Raw genomic sequence first — 24,832 nt, 5'->3', positions numbered from 1 at the left:
GCTCATAAGTGCCAGGACCTGTTCCAGAGGCTGGGGACACGGTACAAGGCAGACAGAGCCCTTGGCCTCAGGGAGCTCGGGCTCTGCTGAGGTGATCGAAGAACTGGACGTGAAACTTGCAGCCCGGCGTAGGGTCCAGACGGTGACCAGGCTGCCCCGAGTGCACAAGGTGCAGGCTCCAGCACTCTGACTGGCCGGAGGGGTCAGTCCCTGTACTCACAGGTGTGCTTTCTTGTCTTTTTCTTTCGAAGGTCGCCTGGTCGGTGCTCTGGATGCAGTGTTGGACTCCAACGCCAGGGTCGCTCCATTTCGGATTCTGCTTCAAGTTCCTGGGTCCCAGGTTTATTCTCCCATAGCATGTGGTGAGTTACTGAATGGATCAGACGTTTACTGGGCCATAGCCACTGGTGAGTTTCGTTCCAGTTGGAATATTCCAAACCTTAAGGCCTGAGCATGCTGAGTATCTGCATGTCGGTGAAGCTTGAAGGTAATACCACTTTAGAACCTCATCTGCTTTTAGGACCTCAACTGTTCTCTTCTGTCCTGTCCTGTTCTCTTTATTCTCTTTTCTCCTCCCCTCTCCTCCCTCCCTCCCTCTCCTCCCTTTCCTTCCCTTCTTTCTATTCCTCCCCCTACCCCTGTTCCTTCCCATTTTTCTCTTCCTTTCCTTTCCCTTTCCCTTCTCCCCTCGTGCCTCTCCCCCCCTCCCCTCTCCCCCCTCCCCCCTCTCCCCCCTCTCCCCTCTCCCCTCTCCCCCCTGTCCCCTCTCCCCCCTGTCCCCTCTCCCCCCTCTCCCCTCTCCCCCCTCTCCCCTCTCCCCCCTCTCCCCTCTCCCCCCTGTCCCCTCTCCCCCCTCTCCCCTCTCCCCCCTCTCCCCTCTCCCCCCTCTCCCCTCTCCCCTCTCCCCTCTCCCCCTCTCCTCCCTCCCTTCCTCCCTCCCTCCCTCCCTCTCTCCCTCTCTCTCTCTCTCTCTCTCTCTCTCTCTCTCTCTCTCTCTCTCTCTCCTTTCTCCTTTCTCCTTTCTCCTTTCTCCTTTCTCCTTTCTCCATCAAAAGCACATAAAGGCTGTAAGCTTGGCAGCATAGCTTGGGCATGCCAGGCTTCTGAGTGTGTGTTCCAAGGTGCTCGTGTATCGTGAGTATGAATTTTCTTCTTAATCTCGTTTCTGACTTAACACTTGTGTTCCTGGGTGCACACACATACCACGATAGAATGGGGGCAGATTCTGAGGGCTGTGTCTGACTTAGGGCAGCCTTCGCCCCTTTGCTCCACGTTTGCAGTGTGACAAGAATCACTGGGCTGCCAGGTGCTAAGAGAACGCAGGCATCTCCTGCTCATCTCCCTCTGAGGTTCCCTTCCCTCCTGTGGGCGCTACCTGGGCCTCCCACCACTCGGATTCCTCTGGGCCGGGAGTTCTTACATCCTGAGAAGCCCCTTCTATTAAAACAAAACTTAAAATGTCTTTTTTATTTTCCTTTTTACACAAATAGTAATAACATAATAATATAATTATTATTAATATAAATAATAACAATAAATGTTCACCTTGCAGAAATTAAAAAGTGGTAAAAATGAAGGAAAAAAATTATCTGCAACCCTTTATCCAATGTTAATCTTCTGTCTACATGTATACATAGAAGGTTTTTAGTTTTGTGTTTTCTCTTAACACTTTATTAGCCACCATGAACTTTCAGCATGACCTCGACATGCTCTTGAGCAGCAGTGGATTTCTCCCCCCCTGGAAAAATACAGAAAGTATGAAAAAGAGAATTCTCATCTGTATCCCACCCCATGTCCAGTACTAATCACTGTTAACATCTCAGCATGTTTTTATCCAGTCTGTTTTGTTTTTTAATTAAGGCAGATTATTCTGTATTTGCACAAAATGATAAAAAAAGATGCATGCTCAATATAAAGAAATCAGTTAACACTGAAATGTACAAAGAATATGTCTCATCCCGAATACTGGCCACCCAAAGTAACCTCTGGTTCCACGAAGTGAACATCATCCCAGACAACTTCCTAATGCATTTAGACACGTACCAGGATAACTGCGAAGATGGACAGAAGTATTTTTATAAAAATACAGCTTCTCTGTCAATGCTATTTGATAACAGAAGTATTACGTTTACTTGATTTCCGTAAAAGGAAAGAAACTGAAGTGAAGCCAAAGAAATGTTAAACTTCAAATAAATGTTGCTTTTAGCACAAGGGAGATTATTTTCTAAAAGGTTCATGTAAGGTTAAGGGAAGGGATTTTTGAAAGCATTACAAGGTTAGAATTGTGGCTTTTTGGAAAACAATGCTTTCATTCTGAGAGTGTCCATTGACTCCCCGCCCTATAGGTCAAGGGTGTCAGTGCTCCTGTTCTCTCCCGCTTCCCCCATCTCCCATTTCAGAAAGTTTTATTGTTGGTTTTACGTTTTGATTCCCATTCTGTCCTGTAACCATCCTTGCTGTGGTTGATTGGCTCAGTTCTCATTTAAAGTGATTTAATGCTTCTACTGAGGTGTGGCTCTGCCAATCCAGAATCTTTTATTTTGGTTCATCTCTTAATCGGCTAGATTCCTGTTTTCTTCCCCCGATGTCTCATGAATGTCCTATTCTCTGAATGTTTTCATGTTTTCCCCTTGGTTTTGGACATGAGTTGACACCTTGGCTGGGTATGATAGTCTGAGGCCACACTCCTGTGCTGGGTGGCTGTTGCTCCAGGGTCTTCCAGTATTAGGCAGGGCACTAGGAGAAATGTCAGACTGGCCTGATATTGTTCCCCCTTGTGGGTGATGTGTTTTTTGTGCATATAACTGGGTCTTTGTCATTTAAGTTTAGTTGACTTGACTAGAATCTGTTATTGCCAAGAGCACAAGTGTATTACATTTTTCTGGAATACAGTGTGCTTTTGCAGTCTTGCAGGCTGCAGATTGATTTCTTTAATCACTTTATCACTTTTTTCTAATATCACTATTTTCTAATAATCACTATTTTCTAATATGATTCGGTGTATGTATTGTATGCTTTGATACATTTTACATTTCATTTTTTGGCTTGTCCTCTTCAAGGACCGTTCACCTTGGATAGCTGTTATCCTGCTTTTTGTTTCTGTTTTTATCTGTTTCATCTGTACTCTCCATGCTGTTCATAACTCCTACTTCTGAGTTGGTAATTCAGTTTTTTCAGTAGCATATTCTGTACCTGATGCTTTTAATTTATCTACTAATTTTGTTGTCTTGTTGTTTTGATTCTCAATTCATTTTCTTACGTTTCCAAGATCCCTTTTTTTTATCTCTGTTACTTTATCATCTCATCTGTGAGCTTCTTGTTTTATTGAATTCAAGTTCTTTTCATATTGTTTTGGAGCGTGAAGCATTTGTAAGAATTTCCTTCTCTTCCTTGAGGGCTCCGTTTTCTTCCAGGACGGCACCTCCTGTTCTCACCTGTGCATTTTCTGATGCTGTGAGTGCTGGCTTTGTTCTGTGCTGTTTCCCTCCTCCTGCTCGTGCCTGGGCATCATACCCCAGATGCAGCTTTGGCACTAACATAGTGTGACTTTTTAGCCTGTGTTCTGCGAGCAGAGCAAGGAGGACTGGTGAGCCACTGGACTAGACCTCATGGGTGAGGGAATAGGATCCTCTTCCTTTTCTTGGGGATTTGGAGCTTTCGATATGACTATTTGGATTTTTGTCTCTTTCCTCACTTGGTCACTTGGCTTCTGGGAAGTCAGCAGGGTGGGGAGTTGCCCATGTTTCCTCTGCTGTCTTCTGAATCTACACGCTTTGAAACCACAGCCATTCGATGTAGTTTTTTAATTTCTTTTTTTTTTTTTTGAGAGACAGGGTCTCCCTGTGTTACTCAGGCTGGAATGAAGCGACATGATCACAGCTCATTGCAACCTCAAATTCCTGGGCTCAAGTGATCCTCCTGCCTCAGCCTCCTGAGTAGCTGGGACCACAGGTGTGGACCACCACACCCAGCTCATTCTTATTTTTTTTTTTATAAAAATGGAGTCTCATGCTGGGCGCAGTGGCTCATGCCTGCAATCCTAGCACTCTGGGAGGCTGAAGCGGGCGGATTGCTCGAGGTCAGGAGTTGGAAACCAGCCTGAGCAAGAGCGAGACCCCGTCTCTACTATAAATAGAAAGAAATTAATTGGCCAACTAATATATATATAGAAAAAATTAGCCGGGCATGGTGGCGCATGCCTGTAGTCCCAGCTATTTGGGAGGCTGAGGCAGGAGGATTGCTTGAGCCTAGGAGTCTGAGGTTGCTGTGAACTAGGCTGATGCCACGGCACTCACTCTAGCCCGGGGAACAAAGTGAGACTCTGTCTCAAAAAAAAAAATGGAGTCTCATTGTATTGCCCAGGCTGGTCTCAACCTCTTGGTCTCAAGTGATCCTCCCACCTCAGCCTCTTAGAGTGCTGGATTACAGGCGTGAGCCACTGTGCCCTGACTGATATGGTTTTCAGTAGCTACACAGCATTCAACTTATGGCTGTAGCTCAATTTACTTATCTAATACTTTATAAAATACTTAATTAGTTCTGATTTTTCAGGATTTAAAAAAAAATTTATTTCAGCATATTATGGGGGTACAATAGTTTTTCAGGATTTTAAAAACTAAAGCTTCATTGATAAGGTACTTCTGGGTGGTCAAAAGAATAAAGAAACATAAAAATTAAATATAAAAATTAATTAAAAAAATAAAAAAATAAAAACTAAAGCAAACATCCATTCATCTGAATCTTTCAGGACTCTGTTCAGTCCCCAGAGTCCATTTATTTGAGATGTTTGGTGCCCACCAAGTACCAGAAACATGCTTGAAACTGCCCCTAGAAAGTGAATAAAAGACCATAAGGTGGCAACTGTGGCAGGGGCCTGAACTGTGCAAAGTATAGGCATAGTTAAAATATATGTATGTATAACCAGCCGTTGTTCCCGAGCTTGCTTACTATTCAGGAGTCATATAAGTGGTGGACTTAAAGATTCTTAGCTTTCTTCGTTGCTCCCATAGATAACATCACCCTTGTGAAACCTAAGGCTGGTCTTTGGGATATCTTCCAGGTCCTGCATTCTGGTGGACCAACTGACCCAGCCAGATCAGTGGCCCATAGCACTGCGACCTGGGAACTGACTGAGGGGCCTGAGAAATTATCTGCACAAGCAGACCAATCAATCAGCAGACCCAACTCCCTAGCCCTTTGCCCACCAAACTATGTTTATAAACCCTTTCTCCCAGATTCTCGGGGAGATGGGTTTGAGAACTTCCTCCCATCTCCTTGGGTGGCACCTGCGGTATTAAACTCCTTCTCTGCCGTGACCCCTGCTGTCTCGGCGTATTGGCTAACTCTGGAGCAGTGGGCCGTGAACCTGGGAAGGCGTAACAGATTTGGTGTCAGGGATTCTGTGGGGCCTACGTGAGGGGCAGAGTCTCCCCACACCTGGTTTTACGGGGCCTGTGGATAGCAGCATGGAATGACAGTTGCAGGTGGGAAGAGGCTAGAAAAGCAGAAGAGAAAAGAACCCTTGAAGAGCACACGGTGAGGAACAGCTGCATTGAAGGGACGTGTGTTTATGATGCCTTCTATGTATATTTCTAAATTGCCTGCTGTAGACTTTGTGCCAGCTTCCCTGGCCCTGCACCCCGGCAGCGTAGTCGTCCTGAGCAGGTGTAATGCCTGGACCCGCTTTCTGCGAAGCCAAACCTGCTTCCTTCAGTCCCCTCCTGGCTGGATTTTTGCCTTGAGGCTGACTCAGGCCAGGTCTGCAGATGCATCACTTTCTCATCTTGCCCACAGAAGGTCCCCTGAGGAAGAAATTGCTCTTTTCAGTGCACTTTTCTTGGGTTAAGGAAGAGAGAATTGTGAGTGTATTTCTGTCTTGGATGCGTGATATCGATTTAGATACTTAGGCCTCTTCTGGGAGTTACTTGGGCATCTTGCAGTGTTATTGACTTACCATGGTTAATGTTTTATTGTGTCCTGAGCGCTGAGGCAGGGTCCCTGCCCAGGATCTCGAGTCTCAGATAAAGCACAAACAAGAACTGCAGGAAGGGCCTGGGTGGCTCCGGGACATGGGTAGGAACAGGAAGAGTGGCCTCTGGGAGTGATTTATGTCTTCACTTGATCTTGCTCCTCCCATGGCAGGATGGGGAGATATAAGAGAGCCTTCGAGGATATGCTTTTTTTAAAAAAAATAACCCACAAACATAGATATTTCATGGGTGAGCTACATTATTATTTGGCAGGAGAGATCTGTGTGTGGCTGTGGTTGGAAGGGGAGATAAGTTGCTGTTGTTATTATCATTTATGACTTAACAGGGGCCAGAGAATCCCAAGGCTGTCTACAGATTACCGGCTTCGATGGATAAAGACATTTTGTGAGAGAGTGGTTGTGAGTTGTTTGGGAGGTTGTGGGCAGAGGAGCGTGCCCCGTCATTCGGCTTAGAGCTGAGATGTCACCTCCCCTGATACCCTGTTAGCTACCTCCTCTGTCCTGCACTCACTCACCGCTGCTGTCCTTTGACTTGTTTTCTGTCTGCCTCTCTTAATGGAAATCAAAGTTATTCAGCCTAAATAACTGCTGAGCCTCCGGGCGGTGCCCAGGACGAAGGCTGGCACATTGTGAGCGCTCAGTAAATCACAGGTGGGTGAATAAGCGGGAAGGTATGTTAAAGAAGGTGTTGGGTCTTAGCAGTTAAGACCTTGTATGTAAAGAGAGGGAAGGTGAGGCATGCACTTAGACATTTCTTAACCCAGGGAAAGGGCACTGAAAGGAACAGCTTCTTACTCGGGCAATCTTCTGTGGGCAAGATGACAGCGATGCATGTTCAGAGTCAGCCTGGTCAGGCTCAAGGCAAAAATCCAGCCACGTGGGAACTGAAGGAAGCACATTCACCTCCTAGGAGTGAAACCTGCCCTGAAAGGGCTCCTTGGCCCTCTCTGACATCCAAGGGCAAAGCAGGGGCCTGCTTAAGAATGTTGAAGAACTCGCAAACAGGGACCTGTTTCTTAATTTTTTGAAAACGTTTTTTTTTTATTATTGTAAAATATAATAACATAAAATTTACCATATTAACCATTTGTAAGTGTACAGTTTAGTGGCAGTAAACACATTCTTAATATCATACAGCCACCACCACCACCATCCACCGCTAGAACTTTTTCCATCTTCCCAAACTGAAACTCTGCACCCATTAAGCGCTAACTCCCCGTTCTCTCCCCCAGGCCAGGCAACCAGTGTTCCACTTTCTGTGGACGAACTTGACTGCCGAGTCAAGTTCCACTAGCTCACGTAAGTGGAATCACGTGGGGTCTGTCCATTCGTGACCGGCATATTTCACTCGGCATAACGTCTTTGGGGCTCACCCGTGTTGCCCATGTGTCTGTCACCCAAGTGTCAGAATTTCCTTCCTTTTTAAGGCTGAATAATACTCCATTGTATGTCTGCTTTCTTTTTGAAATCAGATATTGAAATGATACGGGCATGGCTAGAAACAAGGATATGGTGTATAGAACTAAGAGAGCAGCGTCCCAGGAGCTAATTCCTAGTCAGGCGAGGAGAAGAGGGAAGAAAGAGGAGGGGGAGGAGAACAGGAGAGCCCGTGGTGGGCTGGCTTTTGGTGTCTTTGCTGGGAAGAGCCCTGTGGGTCCCTAGAAGCATGAGGAGACCTCGCTGCCATTTCTCTGTGTCTGACGGCCTTCGTGGTCATGGCCCCGTCCTGCACTTGAGACATCCAGGCCATGCCATGCTGCGAGTTAGCTGTCCACGTTCCTGTGTAAGATGTCACTATTTCGTGCTCCTTGTGGTGGGTGGTTCTTAATGCTGCCCCTGCTTATCGACACACACGGCCCTGAGCATTGAGTGAATTGTTGTCCTTGCCCAGTTTTCAAGAAGCAGAAAACACACGGGCCAACAACTGCAATACCCTGAATTATCTACCTAAACCATCCCAGGAATTGAATTGATTATGCAATTAATTTAACTCCTTTTCCTGTAGATTGATTGAGGAATGAGGTGGACAGTCTTTGCTGGTTACTGAAAGAGGACTTCCTAATTGCCACACTCCGAGGCAGCCAAGGTGGGGTCCTCCCGAGGGTGTGGCTGGGGTAGCTTTAGGAGAAACTTGCCAAATGCCCCAATGGCCTTTTGATAGCACTTAGGTCTTTGCACATTCAAGTTTGGACTGCAGACTGACTGAGTCGTTTGGTGGCCCTGTTTGTGGCAGCATTAAGTGCAGAGATCTCATGTTGCTGGTAAGGCGTGTCCCATGATCTTGAAGGAAACGAAGGGAGAGCAGGAAATCAGGAAAAAGGAAGATGCCATGTCATAGCATGAGAGGGTCCCCACCTACGTGGGCATCAGACAGGCATGTGCAAGCAGAGCAGGGGTCCGCACAAGGGGGGCAGGGGCAGGGGCAGGGCTGCATTTTGGGAGGGGGTGTGTGTGTAGTTTGAAAAAGCTCAGTTAATAGTTTGGGTTTAGAAAATGAAAAAAAAAAAAAAGTCCTTGTGGAACATCAAAGATCATTAAAGGAAGCTGTGTTATTTTTGCTAATCCAAAACGTGGTGTGTTCTAAAAAACCCGAGAATCACAGGATTCCCGTTGCAAAGGTACTTTCCTTCCAGCAGCATATCAGGAGGTGTAATTCTCTGACTTGGGGGAGGGAAGCGAGGCCCAGGGCACTTAGGGGTCTGCCAGGGCCACGGCAGGCGCGAGGGCTGCCACGCGGGGGTCGGGCGTAGGTGCTGACGGGAGTGTCGTTTCAGAGCGTGCTTTCTGACGCACAGTCTCTTTGCCCTGCCCTTGAACGTGGCTGGCATCTTGGTATCTTGTACTCTGCATCACTGTTTGCTTTGTTTTCGGAGTGAGAATTATATTAAGGGAGGAAGTGTTCCAGGGTGGATCTGATTAGCATCTTTGTGAACTTTTGTAGCAGGGTAGTGGAGGAAGTGCCAACCAGATGGGTTTTTTTTTTTTTTTTTTAAAAAGAACAGAACTCAACTGCATGCTTCAAGGAAAGCCTGGGAGGCAGCCCAGCAGGAGGAGAGCTAGAACTTTCTCTGGGTGCACACTCTGAGGTCTAGCAGTATGAGTTGTCACACCTGTTTTTGGTTGTACCTCATTTCCTTAGAACAACACGGGCTGGAATTTTCCCTGTGGGGGGCTCACCCTCGGAAACATGAGGGGTGCCGCAGCTCTGGTTTCATTTCTGTTACGGAGTTACTGTCACCTGGCTCTTTCTGTTTTAAATAAAGTAATTTTGCTTATGCTCAAATGGTGACTCATCGAAGGTGGACATTATTCCATTAGGAATGTTGTGGATAGTTATTTAAAAAGCAGGTGCATGCAGAAAGCTAGGCCTCTTGCACCAGTTAGTCAAGTTGTGAATGTAAAGAAAAAGTTCTTAAAGGAAATTAAAAGTGTTGATTCCAGTGAACACACAAATGATAAGAAAAGGAAACAACCAGCCCAGCGTGGTGGCTCATGCCTATAATCCTAGCACTCTGGGAGATCGAGGCGGAGGATCGCTTGAGCTCAGGAGTTCGAGACCAGCCTGAGCAAGAGTGAGACCCCATCTCTATTAAGAATAGAAAAAACAGCCGAGTGTGGTGGCTAGTGCCTGTAGTCCCAGCTACTCAGAAGGCTGAGGCAGGAGGATTGCTTGAGCCCAGGAGTTTGAGGTTACTGTGATCTGGGCTGATGCCACGGCACTCGAGCAGTTGGGGACCGCTGCCTTAAGCCAAAACCTAGTCCAGAGCAAGACTGTAATGCTCTTCAATCCTGTGAAGGCTGAGAGAGGTGAGGAAGCTGCGGAAGAGAAGTTTGAAACCAGCAGAACTTGGTTCATGAGGTTTAAGGAAAGAAGCTGTCTGCATGATATAAAAGTGCAAAGTGAAGCAGCAAGTGCTAATGGAAAAGCTGCAACGAGTTATCCAGAAGATCTAGCTAGTGGTGAAGGTATAGCTCCACCAGGAAACAGATTTTCAGTGTAGATGAAAGAGCCTTTTTCTATTGGAAGAAGATGCCACCTAGGACTTTCGTAGTTAGTAGAAGTCAAAGCCTGGCTTCAAAGGACAGGCTGATCAATGCAACTGGTGACTCGAAGCCAGTGCTCATTTACCATTCTGAAACTCCTACCGCCCTTTAGAATTATGCTAAACCTATTCTGCCTTTGCTGTATAAATAGAACAACAAAGCCTGAATGGAAGAATATCTGTTTACAGCATGGTTTACTGAATATTTTAAGCCCATTTTTTAGACCTACTACCCAGAAAAAAAAGATTCCTTTCAAAATATTACTGCTATTGATAATGATGCACCTGGTCACCCAGAGCTCTGATGGAGATATACAAGGAGATTAATGTGGTTTTCATGCCTGCTAATACAACATCCATTCTGCAGCACAGGGATTCATGGATCAAGGAGTAATCTCAACTCTCAAATTTTCTTGTTTAAGAAATATATTTTGTAAGGCTATATAGCTGCCATAGATAGTGATTCTTCTAAGGGATCTGGGCAAAGTAGGTTGAAAATCTTCTGTAAAGGAGTCACCATTTTAGATGCCATTAAGACCATTCATGATCCGTGGGAGGCGGTCAAAATATCAACATTACCAGGTGTTTGAAAGAGGTTGATTCCAGCCTTCATGGATGACTTGGAGGGATTCAAGACTTCAGGAGAAGGAAGTAACTGCAGAGTTGGTCGAAACGGTAAGAAAACTAGAATGAGAAGTGGAGCCTGATGATGTGCCTAAATTGCTGCAATCTCGTGATCAGACTTGCATGATGAGGAGTTGCTTTTTATGGATGAGCGAAAAGAGTAGTTTCATGAGACGGAATCTCCTCTTGGTTGAAGATGCTGTAAACATCGTTGACATGACAACAAAGGATTTAGAATATTCCATAAATTTGGTTGATAAAAGCAGCAGCGGGGTTTGGGAGAGTTGACTCCAATTTTTTTTTTATTTCAGCATATTATGGGGGTACAGATTTTAAGGTTTCAATAAATGCCCTTTCCCCCCCTCCCCCCACAAGTCTGAGTTTCCAGCATGACCATCCCCCAGATGGTGCACATCTCACTCATTATGTGTGTATATATATATATATACATATATATATACACACACACATATATATATATACCCACCCCCCTGCCCCCTGCCCAATACCCTATTACTGTAGTACCTATGTATCCACTTAGGTGTTACTCAGTTAATACCAGTTTACTGGTGAATATATGTGGTGCTTGTTTTTCCATTCTTGGGATACTTCACTTAGTAGTGTGGGTTCCAGCTCTGACCAGGAAAATATAAGATGTGCTATATCACCGTTGTTTCCTAGAGCTGAATAGTACTCCATGGTATACATATACCACATTTTATTAATCCATTCTTGGATTGATAGGCACTTGGGCTGTTTCCACAGCCTTGCAATTATGAATTGTGCTGCTATAAACATTCGAGTGCAGGTGTCTTTTTTGTGGAGTGTCATTGGATCTTTCGGGTAGATGCCCAGCAATGGGATTGCTGGATCAAATGGTAGATTCACTTGTATCGCTTTAAGGTATCTCCATATTGCTTTCCACAGAGATTGAACTAGTTTGCAGTCCCACCAGCAGTGTAGGAGTGTTCCTCTCATGAGAGAGTTGACTCCAATTTTAAAAGAAGTTCTACAGGAGTAAAATGCTGTCAAACAGCATCAGATGCTACAGAGAAGTTTTTCATGAAAGGAAGAGTCAGTCGATGCAGCAAACTTCATTGTTGCCTTATTTTAAGAAATTGCCACAGCCACTTCAACCTTCAGCAGTTACTGCCCGGATTAGTCAGCAGGCAGGGACGCTCCACCAGCAAGAAGATTATGACTCAACTGAAGGTTCATATGATCACTAGCATTTTTTAGCAATTAAGTATAGTATTCTCTAATTAAGGTATACACATTTTTTAGACATACTGCTATTGTACACTTAATAGACTACTGTATAGTATAAACATAATTTTTATATGTGGTGGGAAACCGAAAAAATTGTGACTTGCTTTATTCTGATACTTGCTTTATTGTGCTGGTGTGCAACCAAAGCTGCAAAGTCTCCAAGGCATGTCCGTACCTGATTCTCCACTTTCCCCGTAACAATCTGTGAAAGCTCTTCTTGACCTGTCGCATCCTGTGATTGAGTCTACCCACTACTCCTGAATGGAGAACGTTTTTCCCTTCCCATGGGCTATTTGGAATAAGATGCTTTAAAGGCCAGTCACAGCTATAGGTCTACCATACAGAAGAGAGGAGGATTCATTACTTTTAACAGTCAGATGGTTGTTTAGATTCAGCAAGGTGCTCTTGGAGTAAGAACTGAAGCCATAAACCGTCTGCCAGCCAGCAGGCACCTTCCTCCCACGGTCACCAGCTGTATCTCCAACACCTTACAAATACATGTTCAGAGGTCAGAGACCATAGAAGCAGCAGGAGAGAGGAGGTGGTGCATTCATTATAATGTTTACACTGGACTGTAGTATAATGTAAATGTAACTTTTGTACCCACTGGGAAACCATAATGTGTGACTTGCTTTATTGCATTATTCACTTTATTGCAGTGGTCTGGAACCGAATCCCCAAGCTATGGCTGTCTGTATGTATAATCAAAACACTTTAATTATTTTCTCTGTGTAATTATTTCAGTAATTGTTTTATTTTATAGATACAGGGTCACCCAGGCTGGAGTGTAGTAACTGATTATAGCTCATGGTAACCTTGACCTTCTGGGCTCCAGTGATCCCTCTGCCTCAGTCTGCTGTGTAGCTGGGACTACAGGCAGGTGTGACCATGTCTGGCTAATTGAAAAAAATATTTTTGTGAAGACAGGATCTCGCTGTGTTGCTCAGGCTGGCCTTAAACTTCTAGTTTCAAGTGATCCTCCTGCCTGGGCCTTCCAAAGTGCTGGGATTATAGGCATGCGCCACTATAATTATTTTAATAACCCAGTAAGTAGTTAAGTTTATCCATTTTTTGTTAAGGATTTATTTTTTCCTCTTATTGATTTAACCTAATTAAAAAAAAACATAAAATAATTTCCTGATTCCTAAATCAAACCTGTAAAATCTATAAAATATTTGTAGAGAAACCATCACTACTCTGTCTGTTTCCTTCTCTCTGCCATAGAGAACTCTTTCTTTTTTTGGCTTAGCCTTCCACTGTTTTGCTTTACAAGTAAACAAATACACAATACATATCAGTATTCTCTCCTCCTTTTTTCATAAAAGTTGTGAATATTTTGTTCTATGCCTTGTCTTTTTCACATATCAGCATGTCCTGGAAATCATTCCATTATCGGGACAGAGATATGATCATCTTCTTTATTGTAGTCTTTCATTGTGTAAAAGTACCATAGTCTATTCATAGTTTATACTGATGTCCATGTGGAATGTTTTCAACTTTCGCCATGACAAATAACACTCCAGTAAATATCCCTGTACATAAGTTATTTTTACTTTTACTGGTGTATGTTTGGCATAGATTCCTAGGAGTGGGATGGCTGGATCAGAGTAAACTAAATAGGAAGTTTTGTTAGATATTGCTAAATTTACCTTCCTCTATTGTGGTTTGTACCCCTTTTGAAAATTCCCATCAGCAATGTATGAAAGTACCTGCTTTTCCAGAGTCTGTCATCAGATATATTGGAGTTTTGCCAAACTATTGGAGTTTTGCCAACTTGATAGGAAAGACATGGTTTGGTATAATTTTGATTTGCAATCCTTTTTTATGAGGAGTTTCCTCCTTATGCACTGTTTTCAGAAACTCTTTGTTCCTATTATTTGCCTAGTTTTCTATTGAGTGGCTTTCTTCTATTTCAATTTTTAGGTACTCTCTTAAGGAATATTAGCCTTTTATCTGAGATACGAAATTTAAAATATTTTTTTCCAGCTTGGCATTTGTCTTTTGGTCTTTTGCCTATGGTGTGTTTTACCATGCGATGTTTTTTTGGTTTTGGTGTTTTTTTTTTAAATGTATTAAAATTTAGAACTAATTTCTTTCACAGTTTCTGCTTTTGAGTGATGGTTAGGAAGGTTTTCCCATTCCTGAATAATAGAGGAATTCACCTGTTTTCCCCAAGTACTTGTAAATTGAGTTTTTCCCTTTTAGTATTTTAAAGCTGTTGTTCACACATTCTGGCTTGCATTGCTTCTGATAAGTTTGCTGTAATTCTTATTTTTGTTCCTGTGTAAATATTATGTGTTTTTTCTCTTTATCACTGGTTTTTACCAAGTTGATTATGATGTTCTTTAGTGTGTTTTTCTTTTTTTGCTTGTGGTTTATTGAGATTCTTAAGTCTGCATATTTATAGTTTTCATTTAACTTGAAAAATTTCAGCCATTATTTTTTCCAAATTTTCTTTCTGTTCTCTCCCCCCTCCTTTTGTCCCCAGAGACTCCAATCACGTATTTTAGGCGGCTGCTTGTTGTCTCAGAGCTCACTGATGCACCATTCTTTTTTTTCTGGTTGTTGTTAATCCTTTTCCCTGTGATTTTTCACTTTAGTTTCTATCGTTTTGTCTTCAAGTTCCCTAATCTTTTTTTTCTGCAATTTTTAATCTACTTTTAATCTCATCCAGTGTACTTCTCATTTTAGATACTGTATTTTTGATCCCTAAAAGTTTGATTTGCGTCTTTTTCTATGTCTCCGTTTGTCTTGCTACCAGGCTCATGGCTTCCTCTACCTTTTGAGCAGACGGAGTATGTTTGTTATAACTGTATTATGTCTTTGTCCACTGACTTCACTGTCATTTCTGGTTCTGTTTCTACTAATTGATTTTTCAAAATTGATTATAGATCAATTTTTTCTGCATCTTTACTTTTGTTTCTGAGAAATATGTCTAATGGTACTAAATATAAGAATATTCTAATGATTATTTCCATTATAAATTAAAAATCTGTTTACTTTCCATGACCCAGAGATTGAGTTTGTCTGTTTTTCACTTATTGTAAGTACTTTTAGGGACGCATTAATTTCATTGGAAGGCAAAAAGAGAGGCAAGGAAATTATGTAAAGAGAATCATTTAAATTTATTTTCATAAACTCTATATGAGAAAGTCCTTTTAAGTTATGATAATGGGATTTAGACTTATAGATTAGATGTTACAGTATCCACTTAAATAATGTGAGGTTTCTGAAAATCAAAGCCTTTTTGTTCCAACCCTTTTCCTCCTTCATTTGTAATTTTTACTTGAATTCTTTGCTCCTGAGTTACCTTGTCTAGAAGGAGCTTTGAGTGAAGTTTAGGAAGGACACACACGGCCATGACAGTTACACGTTTAACTGGCCCTTTTTCTAGTCTGTGTGGCTTTTTAATCCAGGCATCGAGACAGTAGATTGTTAGTGTTTGGCCGGTGGAGAAATGTTTTACCGTTTCAAAGGAACAGATCTATGTACAGAGAATCTCCATTTCATTGTAGATCAGGACTTTGGTAGCTGGAGAAGGCACTTAACGCAGTTGAATGTTTATTCTGCAGAGAGAAAGAGTTACTTGGATAAAGCTATTTGTGGCAGCGTCTGTTCGTGCAGAAACTGTAGACATAGACAATGAGATGTTTGTTTTATTTCCTGAAAATACCTCTGGGGAAAACCTAAGAGAATAAATGGTACGTGTGATTTTAAATGTGACTCAGCTGCTGGGAGCTTCCCATCCATGGTGAGGTCCCTGGCAGAGTGGGTCCTGAGTTGGAGGCGCACTGGCTTCGGGGTTGGCTCTTTTCTTCACTTCACTTTTCTCACCTAGAACATGGAAAATACTAACACCTACCTTGTAATATTTTTATGAGGATAAGTGATCTTAAGTGTATAGTATACTTAACAAAATGCCTGCCACGTGCTAGGCTTCTAGAAAAGTGTCCTGCGTTACCATCTCCAGTTGTTCTTTCTTTTTTTTTTTTTTTTTTGAGACAGAGTCTCACTTTGTTGCCCAGGCTAGAGTGAGTGCCGTGGCGTCCTAGCTCACAGCAACCTCAAACTCCTGGGCTCGAGTGATCCTTCTGCCTCAGCCTCCCGGGTAGCTGGGACTACAGGCATGCGCCACCATGCCCGGCTAATTTTTTTTTTTTATATATATATCAGTTGGCCAATTAATTTCTTTCTATTTATAGTAGAGACGGGGTCTCGCTCTTGCTCAGGCTGGTTTTGAACTCCTGACCTTGAGCAATCCACCCGCCTCGGCCTCCCAAGAGCTAGGATTACAGGCGTGAGCCACAGCGCCCGGCCTCCCAGTTGTTCTTTCTTAGAACACAGAGTCAATGATTCCTAACTCATCAGTATTGTTTGTTTTGTGGTCTTACTTGAGGGTTCCAATACTGAAATTTAGTTTTGCCTAGGCATTTATAAGTCTCGTTTTTGACTTCTTATGTGGGTAAAGTTTAAGATCCACTCGACTTGAATTTTCTTAGAAAACGGAAAAGTTTTGTTTTGTTTTTGCAAAATTAGGGACCTTAATAAGACAGGGTGGTATAATTTTGCTAGTTGAACTTCTATGATAATCCACTATATTCCTGTAAATTTTGGTTTTAGACAGCTGTATTAGTTTGCTAGTGCTGCTACAAAAAAAACCCCCATAAACAACAATCATTTATTTCTCATAATTCTAGAGGCTGGGGGAAGTCCAAGATCAAGGTGCCAGTGGGGTTGGTTTCTCCAGTGGGGCCTCTCCCCTTGGCTACATGTAGATGGCCACTTTCTCACTGTGACCTCACGTGGCTTTTTCTCTGTGCACACAGATCCCTGGTGTTTCTTCCTCCTCTTATAAGGACCCTGAGTTTGGGCCCCACCCTAATGCCCTCATTTAACCTTGATTACCTCCTTAAAAGTCCTGTCTCCAAAAACAGTCACATTGGTAGATAGGGCTTCAGCAGATGAATTTTGGGGAGAATAAATTCAGGCCATAGCAATCGCTCTCTTCTGCCTTGGTTTAGGAATGCCTGCAGCAGCAGTGGGAATATCGGGTTAGTTTGTAGGATTTTTATTTATTATCCTCCCTTTTCAGTGGTGACACAGTCTCACTTTCCTATTTTATCTTCTTTACCTCTCTTAACCACTTGTACGTCTGTAATGCAGTGGCTTTCAAACTTCTTTTGACCGTGACCTACAGACAGAAATACATTTGCCCGTGCGTAACTCTAACAAATATTCCACAAATCAGTAGCTATCCTTACAAGATGGCACGTATTCTATTTTCTATTCTACTTCATTATTTATTTGATAAAAGCTATTTTCAGATGGACTGCTTCACGTAATTTGAAAAACACTGCTGTAGTGTGGTTTTAGAACTGTGGTGGGTGACATAGATTGAGGGACTTTTCCCTTTTAGTCCTTTGCGGTCACGGATGTGCCGGCGGCTTGCATTGATTTATGGTATTTGTGAAGCCCATCATAAGACTTCCCTGCAGAGGAAATTATAGTTTGGAAAATTTCCCTGCCGTTTGGCAACTTTTGTAGGAAATGGAAGGTGGTAGGGTGGAAAAGTTTCATCATATCGATTGTGTCTGCTGGGAGAGGCACATAATTACACCTTATATTCAGGAGCAGGATAGATTGTAATGAAACCTAACTGCCACTCAGCGATAGATTTTATATGTTGTGTTTCGTTTTCTTTTTAAGGTACTTTAAAAAAATTATCTTTCCCTATAATAAGCTCTTCACAGTAGATAGAATTTTTTAAAGAATAAAATTCTAGTTGTTTAATGACTTTGTTTCAAGTCTTAATTTTGGTGATGTGTTGAGGCTTAATTATTTTTTTCATGTTATCTAAAGTTATCAGTTGAGGAAGACAACATGTGGTTAGCTGTTAACAGTTAACTATGTTAGTCTGTGTGAGCTTTTTATTATTATTATTATTACTTATATTTTTAGAGACAGGGTCTCGCTTTGTCACCCAGGCTGGAATGCAGTGGTGTAACCATAGTTCACTGCACTCCTGGGCTCAAGCGATTCTCACACCTGAGCCTCCCCAGTACCTGCTACTATAGGAGTGCACCATCACGCCTGGCTGATGTTTCTTATTTTTTGTAGAAACAGGATTTCAAGACATTTTCCAGGCTGGTCTTGAACTCCCCAGTACCTGGTACGACAGGAGTGCACCATCACACCTGGCTGAGTTTTCTTATTTTTTGTAGAAATAGGATTTTGAGACATTTTCCAGGCTGGTCTTGAACTCCTGGGCTCAAGCCATCCTCCCACTTCCCAAAGTGCTGGGATTATAGGGATGAGCCACTGCGTCTGCTACACCCCCCCCCCCCCCCCGTGAGCTTTAATAACAGGATAAACCAAAACCTATCACATCATTCAGAAAGATGAGATTGTAGGGAGGGAGAACTCACTCTAAGTGCAAGCACAAAGTAACTCTTTCACTGTCCAGCCATAGCAAAAACTGGACCTGAGGATTATGACAACAATACTTCAAATGTAGCTTCCTATGGGAGGACCCCAGCTTACGGTGAGGCTATAGCGAGTGATTTCGTGCCCTGGTGTGCCCTTCATTTGATATATGACCTTGGACAAATACTCGAGCCTCCCTTTCCTCCTTTGGATCACGCCTGGAACCAACTAGAACCACAAATATGAGCGCTCTCCCCTCTCTTGTTAGTTCTCATTCTTCCAACTCTTTTTTTTTTTTTTTTTAGTGAATGTGGAAGTACAGGATAACATACAGCAAAAGACTGACGGCCAGTAAAGATACTCCCTTTATCTTTTATTCTTCATTTGTTTTTTTAGTAGTTTTCTGACTAGTTGGTTTATTGTAATGGATAATAAGGGATAAAGAAGACCTAGAAAGACAAAGGCCTTAAGGTACCAGGGAAGAGCAGGGCCCTGGGCCTCTGCAAGGTGCTGGTGCAAGATTATCGGCTTTGGAGGGACCCCGCTTAGGGATGTGCTGTGCTGCCCTCCCCAGACAAAGACGCTCTGCTGACCCACCAGATTTAGGGGGTGTTCTTGTGGCTGACACCCACACAGCTGCTGCCTGCGGGCCCCGAACAGGATAGGGAGACCTGAGCCAGAGGCAGGTGGACCTCAGTCATGTCAGCATGGAAGGGGTTGTCACCAGCTGAGGAGCCAAGCAGATACTCTGGGCCCCAGGTTCAGGTAGAGAAAGGTCGGAAGCTTCAAGAGAGTCATGCTGGGGAGACTGGCATTGCTTGGTTTGATGCTGTTTTAAAGTGAACTTTGCCTGTCATCAGAGGGATGGGGAGCCTGAAGGACCAGGGGTTTCCTGACACCACAGGAGCCCTCCCAGATGGAGGGGAGTAAAGAGCAGGAGGATCGTGATTCCTCGCACCAGAGGTGGCTTCTCCTATGCACCAAGGGGGTGCTGCTTGGGCTTACTGCAGGGCAAGGAAGGTGGGACTGAGGGGCAGCTGGGCAGGGCCACTGGCCAAGTGCTTTTGGTGCGGGACTGTAGAGTCCTGGCCAACCTGTGGAGTGAGCCCTGGGGCTATCCCAGCTCTGACAAAAAGAGTGGCTTTAGTGGAGACTGAAAGATATTGCTTTGGGCAATGCTGTGCCTAAAAATTGGGAGACTGCAAGGGAAATAAATACCATTGTTTTTAACTCTCGTTTTTCTCTCTGAAGTATTCTCTTAGATGCTTCTTTTTATTCCTTCCCAAATGGCCCGCTCAGAACAACAGTACTAATGTAGATGATCTTCATACTCTTGGACCCCCAAATCCGCAAGCCCAGAGTGCGTCCTCTGGCACTTGCATGGGGTATCGATCAGATCTTTGAGCGAATTTATACTCGGGGGAGAGGAAGGCTGCAGGTAACATACAGCAAGGAAGTTCACTTAGAACCAAATGCATATCTGGCTTCTGGGGAGGTGGAATGTGGCCCTGGTAACCTTTGAGCCTCTCACGTTGTCTGAGAGGGTTACTCTGCGCTGTCTTGTGTCAGGTAACAGCCCTTGACTTCTTTGAGGTTCGAGTATCTCCGACTTCTGATTTTGGAAATTTGGCTGCACTGGACATGCCTGATGCACATGTACCTTTTCTTGTCCAGGACTGTGCTGGCTTCAAGTCAGTGGACTGTACTGGGTATCTGCTGTGAGCCAGGCCCTTCGCCAGGAGCTGGACACAGTCCCTGTGTCACAATGCCCATCGTCCAATGGAGAGGACTAGAATGGACAGGACATATAGACAACTAAAATGACTAAGCTCTCTTGCTTGATGCTTTAACAATGTGGTGATTTTTAAAATTTGTCATTGAAAGAAATTAATTTACTATGTATGATTTAATGCTTTTGTGTTTCTGTTTTAACATGTATTAGAAGACCTCTTTTTATATATGCTTTTAAGAGATAATTGTCGTAAATGATAGGAAGTACAACTCTGTAACCCTGTAAATTTCCTAGGCCGTTGCTTGTTGTGTTGCAGTGATGCTGGTTGCAAGTGGCAACTCCCCAGAGCAGCCGGCAGAGCCTTTGCAGGAGGTTCTTTCCTCTGAACTTGGGCTTCCGCAGCCCTGGAGGGACCCTTGTTCCCACAGGAGAAACTATGAGGCTGTTTTGAATTGGGCTGCTACCCAGGGGTTATATAATTTAAAACGTTTCTACTGATTGAGTGGAGGTGGTGGATGTTCCATGCATTATTAGCAAGGTGGGCAGGTTGGTCACAGAAGAGTGTCAGAGGTAACATGCCTGGTTAGTTGGCCCATCTGCATGGCAGTGGGACTGGTGTTTGCAAGTGTCAGCTGTGGCGAGGGACACCACAGCTCCCATGGAGTGTGTCAAACTGTGGCCCAGGGTGTGAGAACCTAGGTGTTTTAATAACATAAACATTGGGACATGTGATATTTTGCAAATGAGTTCATATTCTAAGAATTCCTTTTTTTTTTTGAGACAGAGTCTTACTATGTTGCTTGGGCTAGAGTGCCGTGGCATCAGGCTAGCTCACAGCAACCTCAAACTCCTGGGCTCAAGTGATCCTCCTGCCTCAGCCTCCCGAGTAGCTGGGACTACAGGCATGTGCCACCACACCTGGCCAATTTTTTATATTTTTAGTAGTGATGGAGTCTCCTTTTTGCTCAGGCTGGTTTTGAACTCCTGAGCTCAAGAGATCCTCCCACCTTGGCCTCCCACAATGCTAGGATTACAGGTGTGAGCCACTGTTGCCTGCCTAGGAATTACTTTTGTTTCATTTTTTAATGTCTGTATTTTTTTCTGTTCTATTCCAGGTGCAACTTTAGAAGAAATAAACCAGCACTGGGATTGGCTGGAACAAAATCTCCTCCACACCTTGTCTGTCTTTGATAATAAAGATGACATTGCCAGTTTTGTCAAAGGGAAGGTAAAGGTAGGTCCCTTGATTTTAACATTTCTCCCCATCTTCCCATCCTTCTTAAAATTTCCTTATGCCATTTTGAACACTGTAGCATACTAACAATTTTTCTACTCTAACTGAACTTTTTGGCTTATTACACGTAAAGCCAAACGAGTTTGACTTGTCACCTGTCAAACTTTGCAGAGCCCACCCAGCAAAATATGCCTGAATTTTTTTTAAAAAATGACTTTATTCTCAGGCTTGGTTTTTGTTTACCCTTTACATAAGTGAAGGCCCTTTCTTGTGTTTGGGGGGGAGAAACATAATGTTAAGATTTATGTTTTTGTAGAGCAACACATTAGTTGACTTCTTAAATCAGTTATTCTCAACTTTTTGTAGCTGTGACATCTCGTCACAGTATTTTGTTGTACCTAGCACTTTCGTCCTGCTAAAAGTAGATGTTTATTTTAAAAATATGTACACTGAATGGCATTAAAGCCAGTTAAGTTTTGAGGTGGCCGGAGAGGAATATTTTGAGAGGTATCTGTTGATACATCCTGTGAGTTACAGTCTTATATAACTGGTCTCACTGCAAGAACAGGCCGGGCGATCAGTGCTTTAAAACCCCTACTGGGCTGGGAAAGATGGTTTCTTATTCTAAATTTAACTCTGTCATTAAATGTTTTAATGCATTAGCCTGTGGTACAGCTTTCTTCCCTTAGGGTGAAACATCCCAGACCATCAATTTTGTTTGTTTTCTTCAAAAAGCTTGGCTTTCTAACACCTCAAGTGCTATGGCTTTTAGTAAAGGCTGTCAAAGCGAAGTTTTGATTTTAGAGGAAAAAAACAGAAGCACTCTTTTCCTCTTGGGGGTTAGGCCATACTTGTGGGATCAGGTGGAAAGAAAAAAGCCTCTTAAGTCCATTCAGCTCGGCAGTGTGGCTGGTGTCCTCTTGGTGCTGTCCCCGGCCTGAGGGTCATAGGGGCACCCACGCCGTGGTGGGGGCCGCGTCCAGCTCTTGGTCACCCCCTCCCTCTGGTCTGACTGACGGCGGCTCCTTGCCCTGGGTCAGATCACATTGGGGTTTAGCTACAGAAATGCCCCTTTGAGCTTATTTTCCACACCCACCCCACTCTTCTTGCTCTAATGCTGGATGGAGTGGTTCTTTGATTTGGATGTTTCTCTTCTTAATTTGGAGGCAGGAAATTAACTTCTGCTACAAGTGTTTTAGGAAAGTTTCTGTAGAAGAGGAAAATTTTTCCTCTACCGTCCAGGTCTTCTGTGGCTGGGAGTCTGTAAATTAAACTGATAACAGATGAACAAGAGAAAAACAAACAGAGCTGTTTTAACACATGCAGCGCACATAACGTGCAGCAGAAGCTCAGCGATGAGTAACTCCAAGGGGTGGTTAGAACTTGGGCTTTTATAGCATCTCTGCCAGAAGAATAAATTTTTAGAGAAGTGACAAGGCAAAGGACAAGGGGCTTAGGCTTTTGGGGTGGCAAATCGTGGGAGGGTAAATATAAGGGGGGAACTTACGGAAGCTAGGGGTCATGTTAGATTTGTTGTGTACATTCCCCTCTTTGCTGTCCCTGGACTGGGAAGAGCCTCACGAAGTCCTCTTTCTGTTACAGAATGGGGAGACACTGTCACAAATGGACGTTATGTCCTGTTTTTAGGCAAATGGGCAGGCGTGCAGGGTGGGGGAGGACAGATAGCCTTTTTGGTATTGACTTTTTCTCTACTGTCTTCAGATCAGAATAATCTTTGTGCTAAAGTAGCAGTTTTCGGGCTGACGTATTCTGGTCCCTGATACTTCAAAGCTAAAATGCCTGGAAAAAAAGTTCCACGGAGGCAGGGCCAGGGAGCAAGGGGCCTGCGCCTGGGCGCACACATGGCGGTTATTCTCCTTTTCTTCTGGCCAAATCCAAGGGATCTGGAAGTTGGGACTTTCCTACTCATACCCTGAACCTTTGACCGCTCTATAAAGCTTTAAAAAAAAAAAAGCAATCCCTCTGCTTCCAGCTGTGACTGTGAGCAGATACTATGGTCCATGCAGGTCAGGAGTCTGCAAGGCCACATAGCGGCTACATCTGGAGCCACCAGATCCCGTTCTGCGGCCAAGCCTGTTTGCTCTGGAGCCTCCATAAAACCCCTTCTTGCCTCACGGCCAAAGCAAGGGGAGGACTGGACTTCCATAATATATCAGTTGTGCTTTTAAACAACACTCACCTCTCTTCATTATAACTTTAAATAGTTCATGATGTCTTGTTAAGTACAATTTGGAAAATAGAGAAAAACATAATAAATAAAATGAAAATCACTTGAAATTTCTCCGGCCTTCAGATTTCTTTTAAAAATAATTTTAAAGTAATTATTTTAATGTCAATGCTCTTGTTTAATTTCAGAAATAGCTTGTATAATGCAGGGTTTGGTAGCAATCCCCCAAAAGTAGTCTTGTCTTAGGGGACATAGCCATTCATGAGACATACCTACAAAACAAAAATAAGGGAAATGTTAATAAAAATAAAGGGATAGAATTATAAAGATATTTATTTATTAATTAATTAATTATTTTTAAGAGATAGGGTCTTGCTATATTGCCCAGACTGGAATGCAGTGGCTATTCACAGATGAAATTATAGTGCACTACAGCCTCAAACTCCTGGGTTTTGATCCTCCTGCCTCAGCCTCCTGAGTAGCTGGAAGTCGAATTATAAATATATTTTTAAAATTGAATAGCACATGTGAGGCCTGGGGCTCTGGAGTCCTTACTTAAACAGCTGCTCACGTGGAGGTACCAGGAAGAAATTTTCAGTGAAGAATTTTGCAGTGAGCTCCCAGAAATGGGTAATCAGAATTCTGATCTTGGCAATGAGCTGTCTGTCTCCCCTTAGGAACAAACAAGCCACAAGCTTCAATTCTAGGACCTTCTACCATCACTCAAGGTTATGAAGGGCACTAATTGTTATTTGTTGTTGGCAAAACAATTGTACATTCACGTGCTGTTTCCCCGTAGACCTGAGTGCTTTGGAGGTGTTCATGACCTTGGGAACCTTGGCCACTGTCCATGGACGACTGAAAGCAGAAAGCACAGTGACCAGGCGTCCCACGGGCAGGCAGGCATTAGTTTCAAATACCAACATTTTGAACCCAATGAGGAAGACTCTTATGAGTTTTTTTCCAAAGGGTTAATGTTTAACTCAAATTTGGGTCGTTCTTCAGGGTTGATGCAGTGAGTTCACTCACTTGAGCCAGTTCCTTGATCCTCATATCCCTGTAGGGAGGATTTATAAAGTAATAATTTGTTTGAGAGCTGGCGCTTAGGAGTCAAGTGATTCGCACACAGGCTGGTACGTGGCACAGTGAGAGACTGGTTCTTGGGTTTTCCACCCTGGACTCCCATTCCTTTCTTTCCTGCCGTGGCCACATTCCTGGGCTACAGACAGGTGACATGGGTGAGCCCCTCTCAGCATCAGGCTATCTGCTGTTGAAGCAACGCCTGGGGGCCCGTGCTCACCTGTCCTTCCTGCTCCCGCCCCATCCCTTC

At 43.6% G+C, this 24,832-nt stretch overlaps 1 protein-coding gene across 2 annotated transcripts in view; it reads left to right on the top strand.

Moving 5' to 3' along the window:
* Nucleotides 1-24,832, top strand: part of TBC1D8 (TBC1 domain family member 8) — a 107,655-nt gene that overhangs the window by 43,206 nt on the left and 39,617 nt on the right. Inside the window, exons 2-3 of one of the 2 annotated variants that reach the window (XM_012740467.3) lie at nucleotides 252-362; nucleotides 21,196-21,314. In XM_012740467.3, the coding sequence (XP_012595921.1) occupies nucleotides 252-362; nucleotides 21,196-21,314 (230 nt within the window). Of the gene's footprint in view, nucleotides 1-251; nucleotides 408-21,195; nucleotides 21,315-24,832 lie in introns of both variants that reach the window. The other variant, XM_012740466.3, reaches the window with a different exon arrangement.

The sequence above is a fragment of the Microcebus murinus genome, chromosome 3 (genome assembly GCF_040939455.1).
Source record: "Microcebus murinus isolate Inina chromosome 3, M.murinus_Inina_mat1.0, whole genome shotgun sequence".
NCBI classification, from domain to species: Eukaryota; Metazoa; Chordata; class Mammalia; order Primates; family Cheirogaleidae; genus Microcebus; species Microcebus murinus.
Note: the sequence above shows the minus strand (reverse complement) of the source record. Positions and strands in the feature narration are given on the sequence as shown.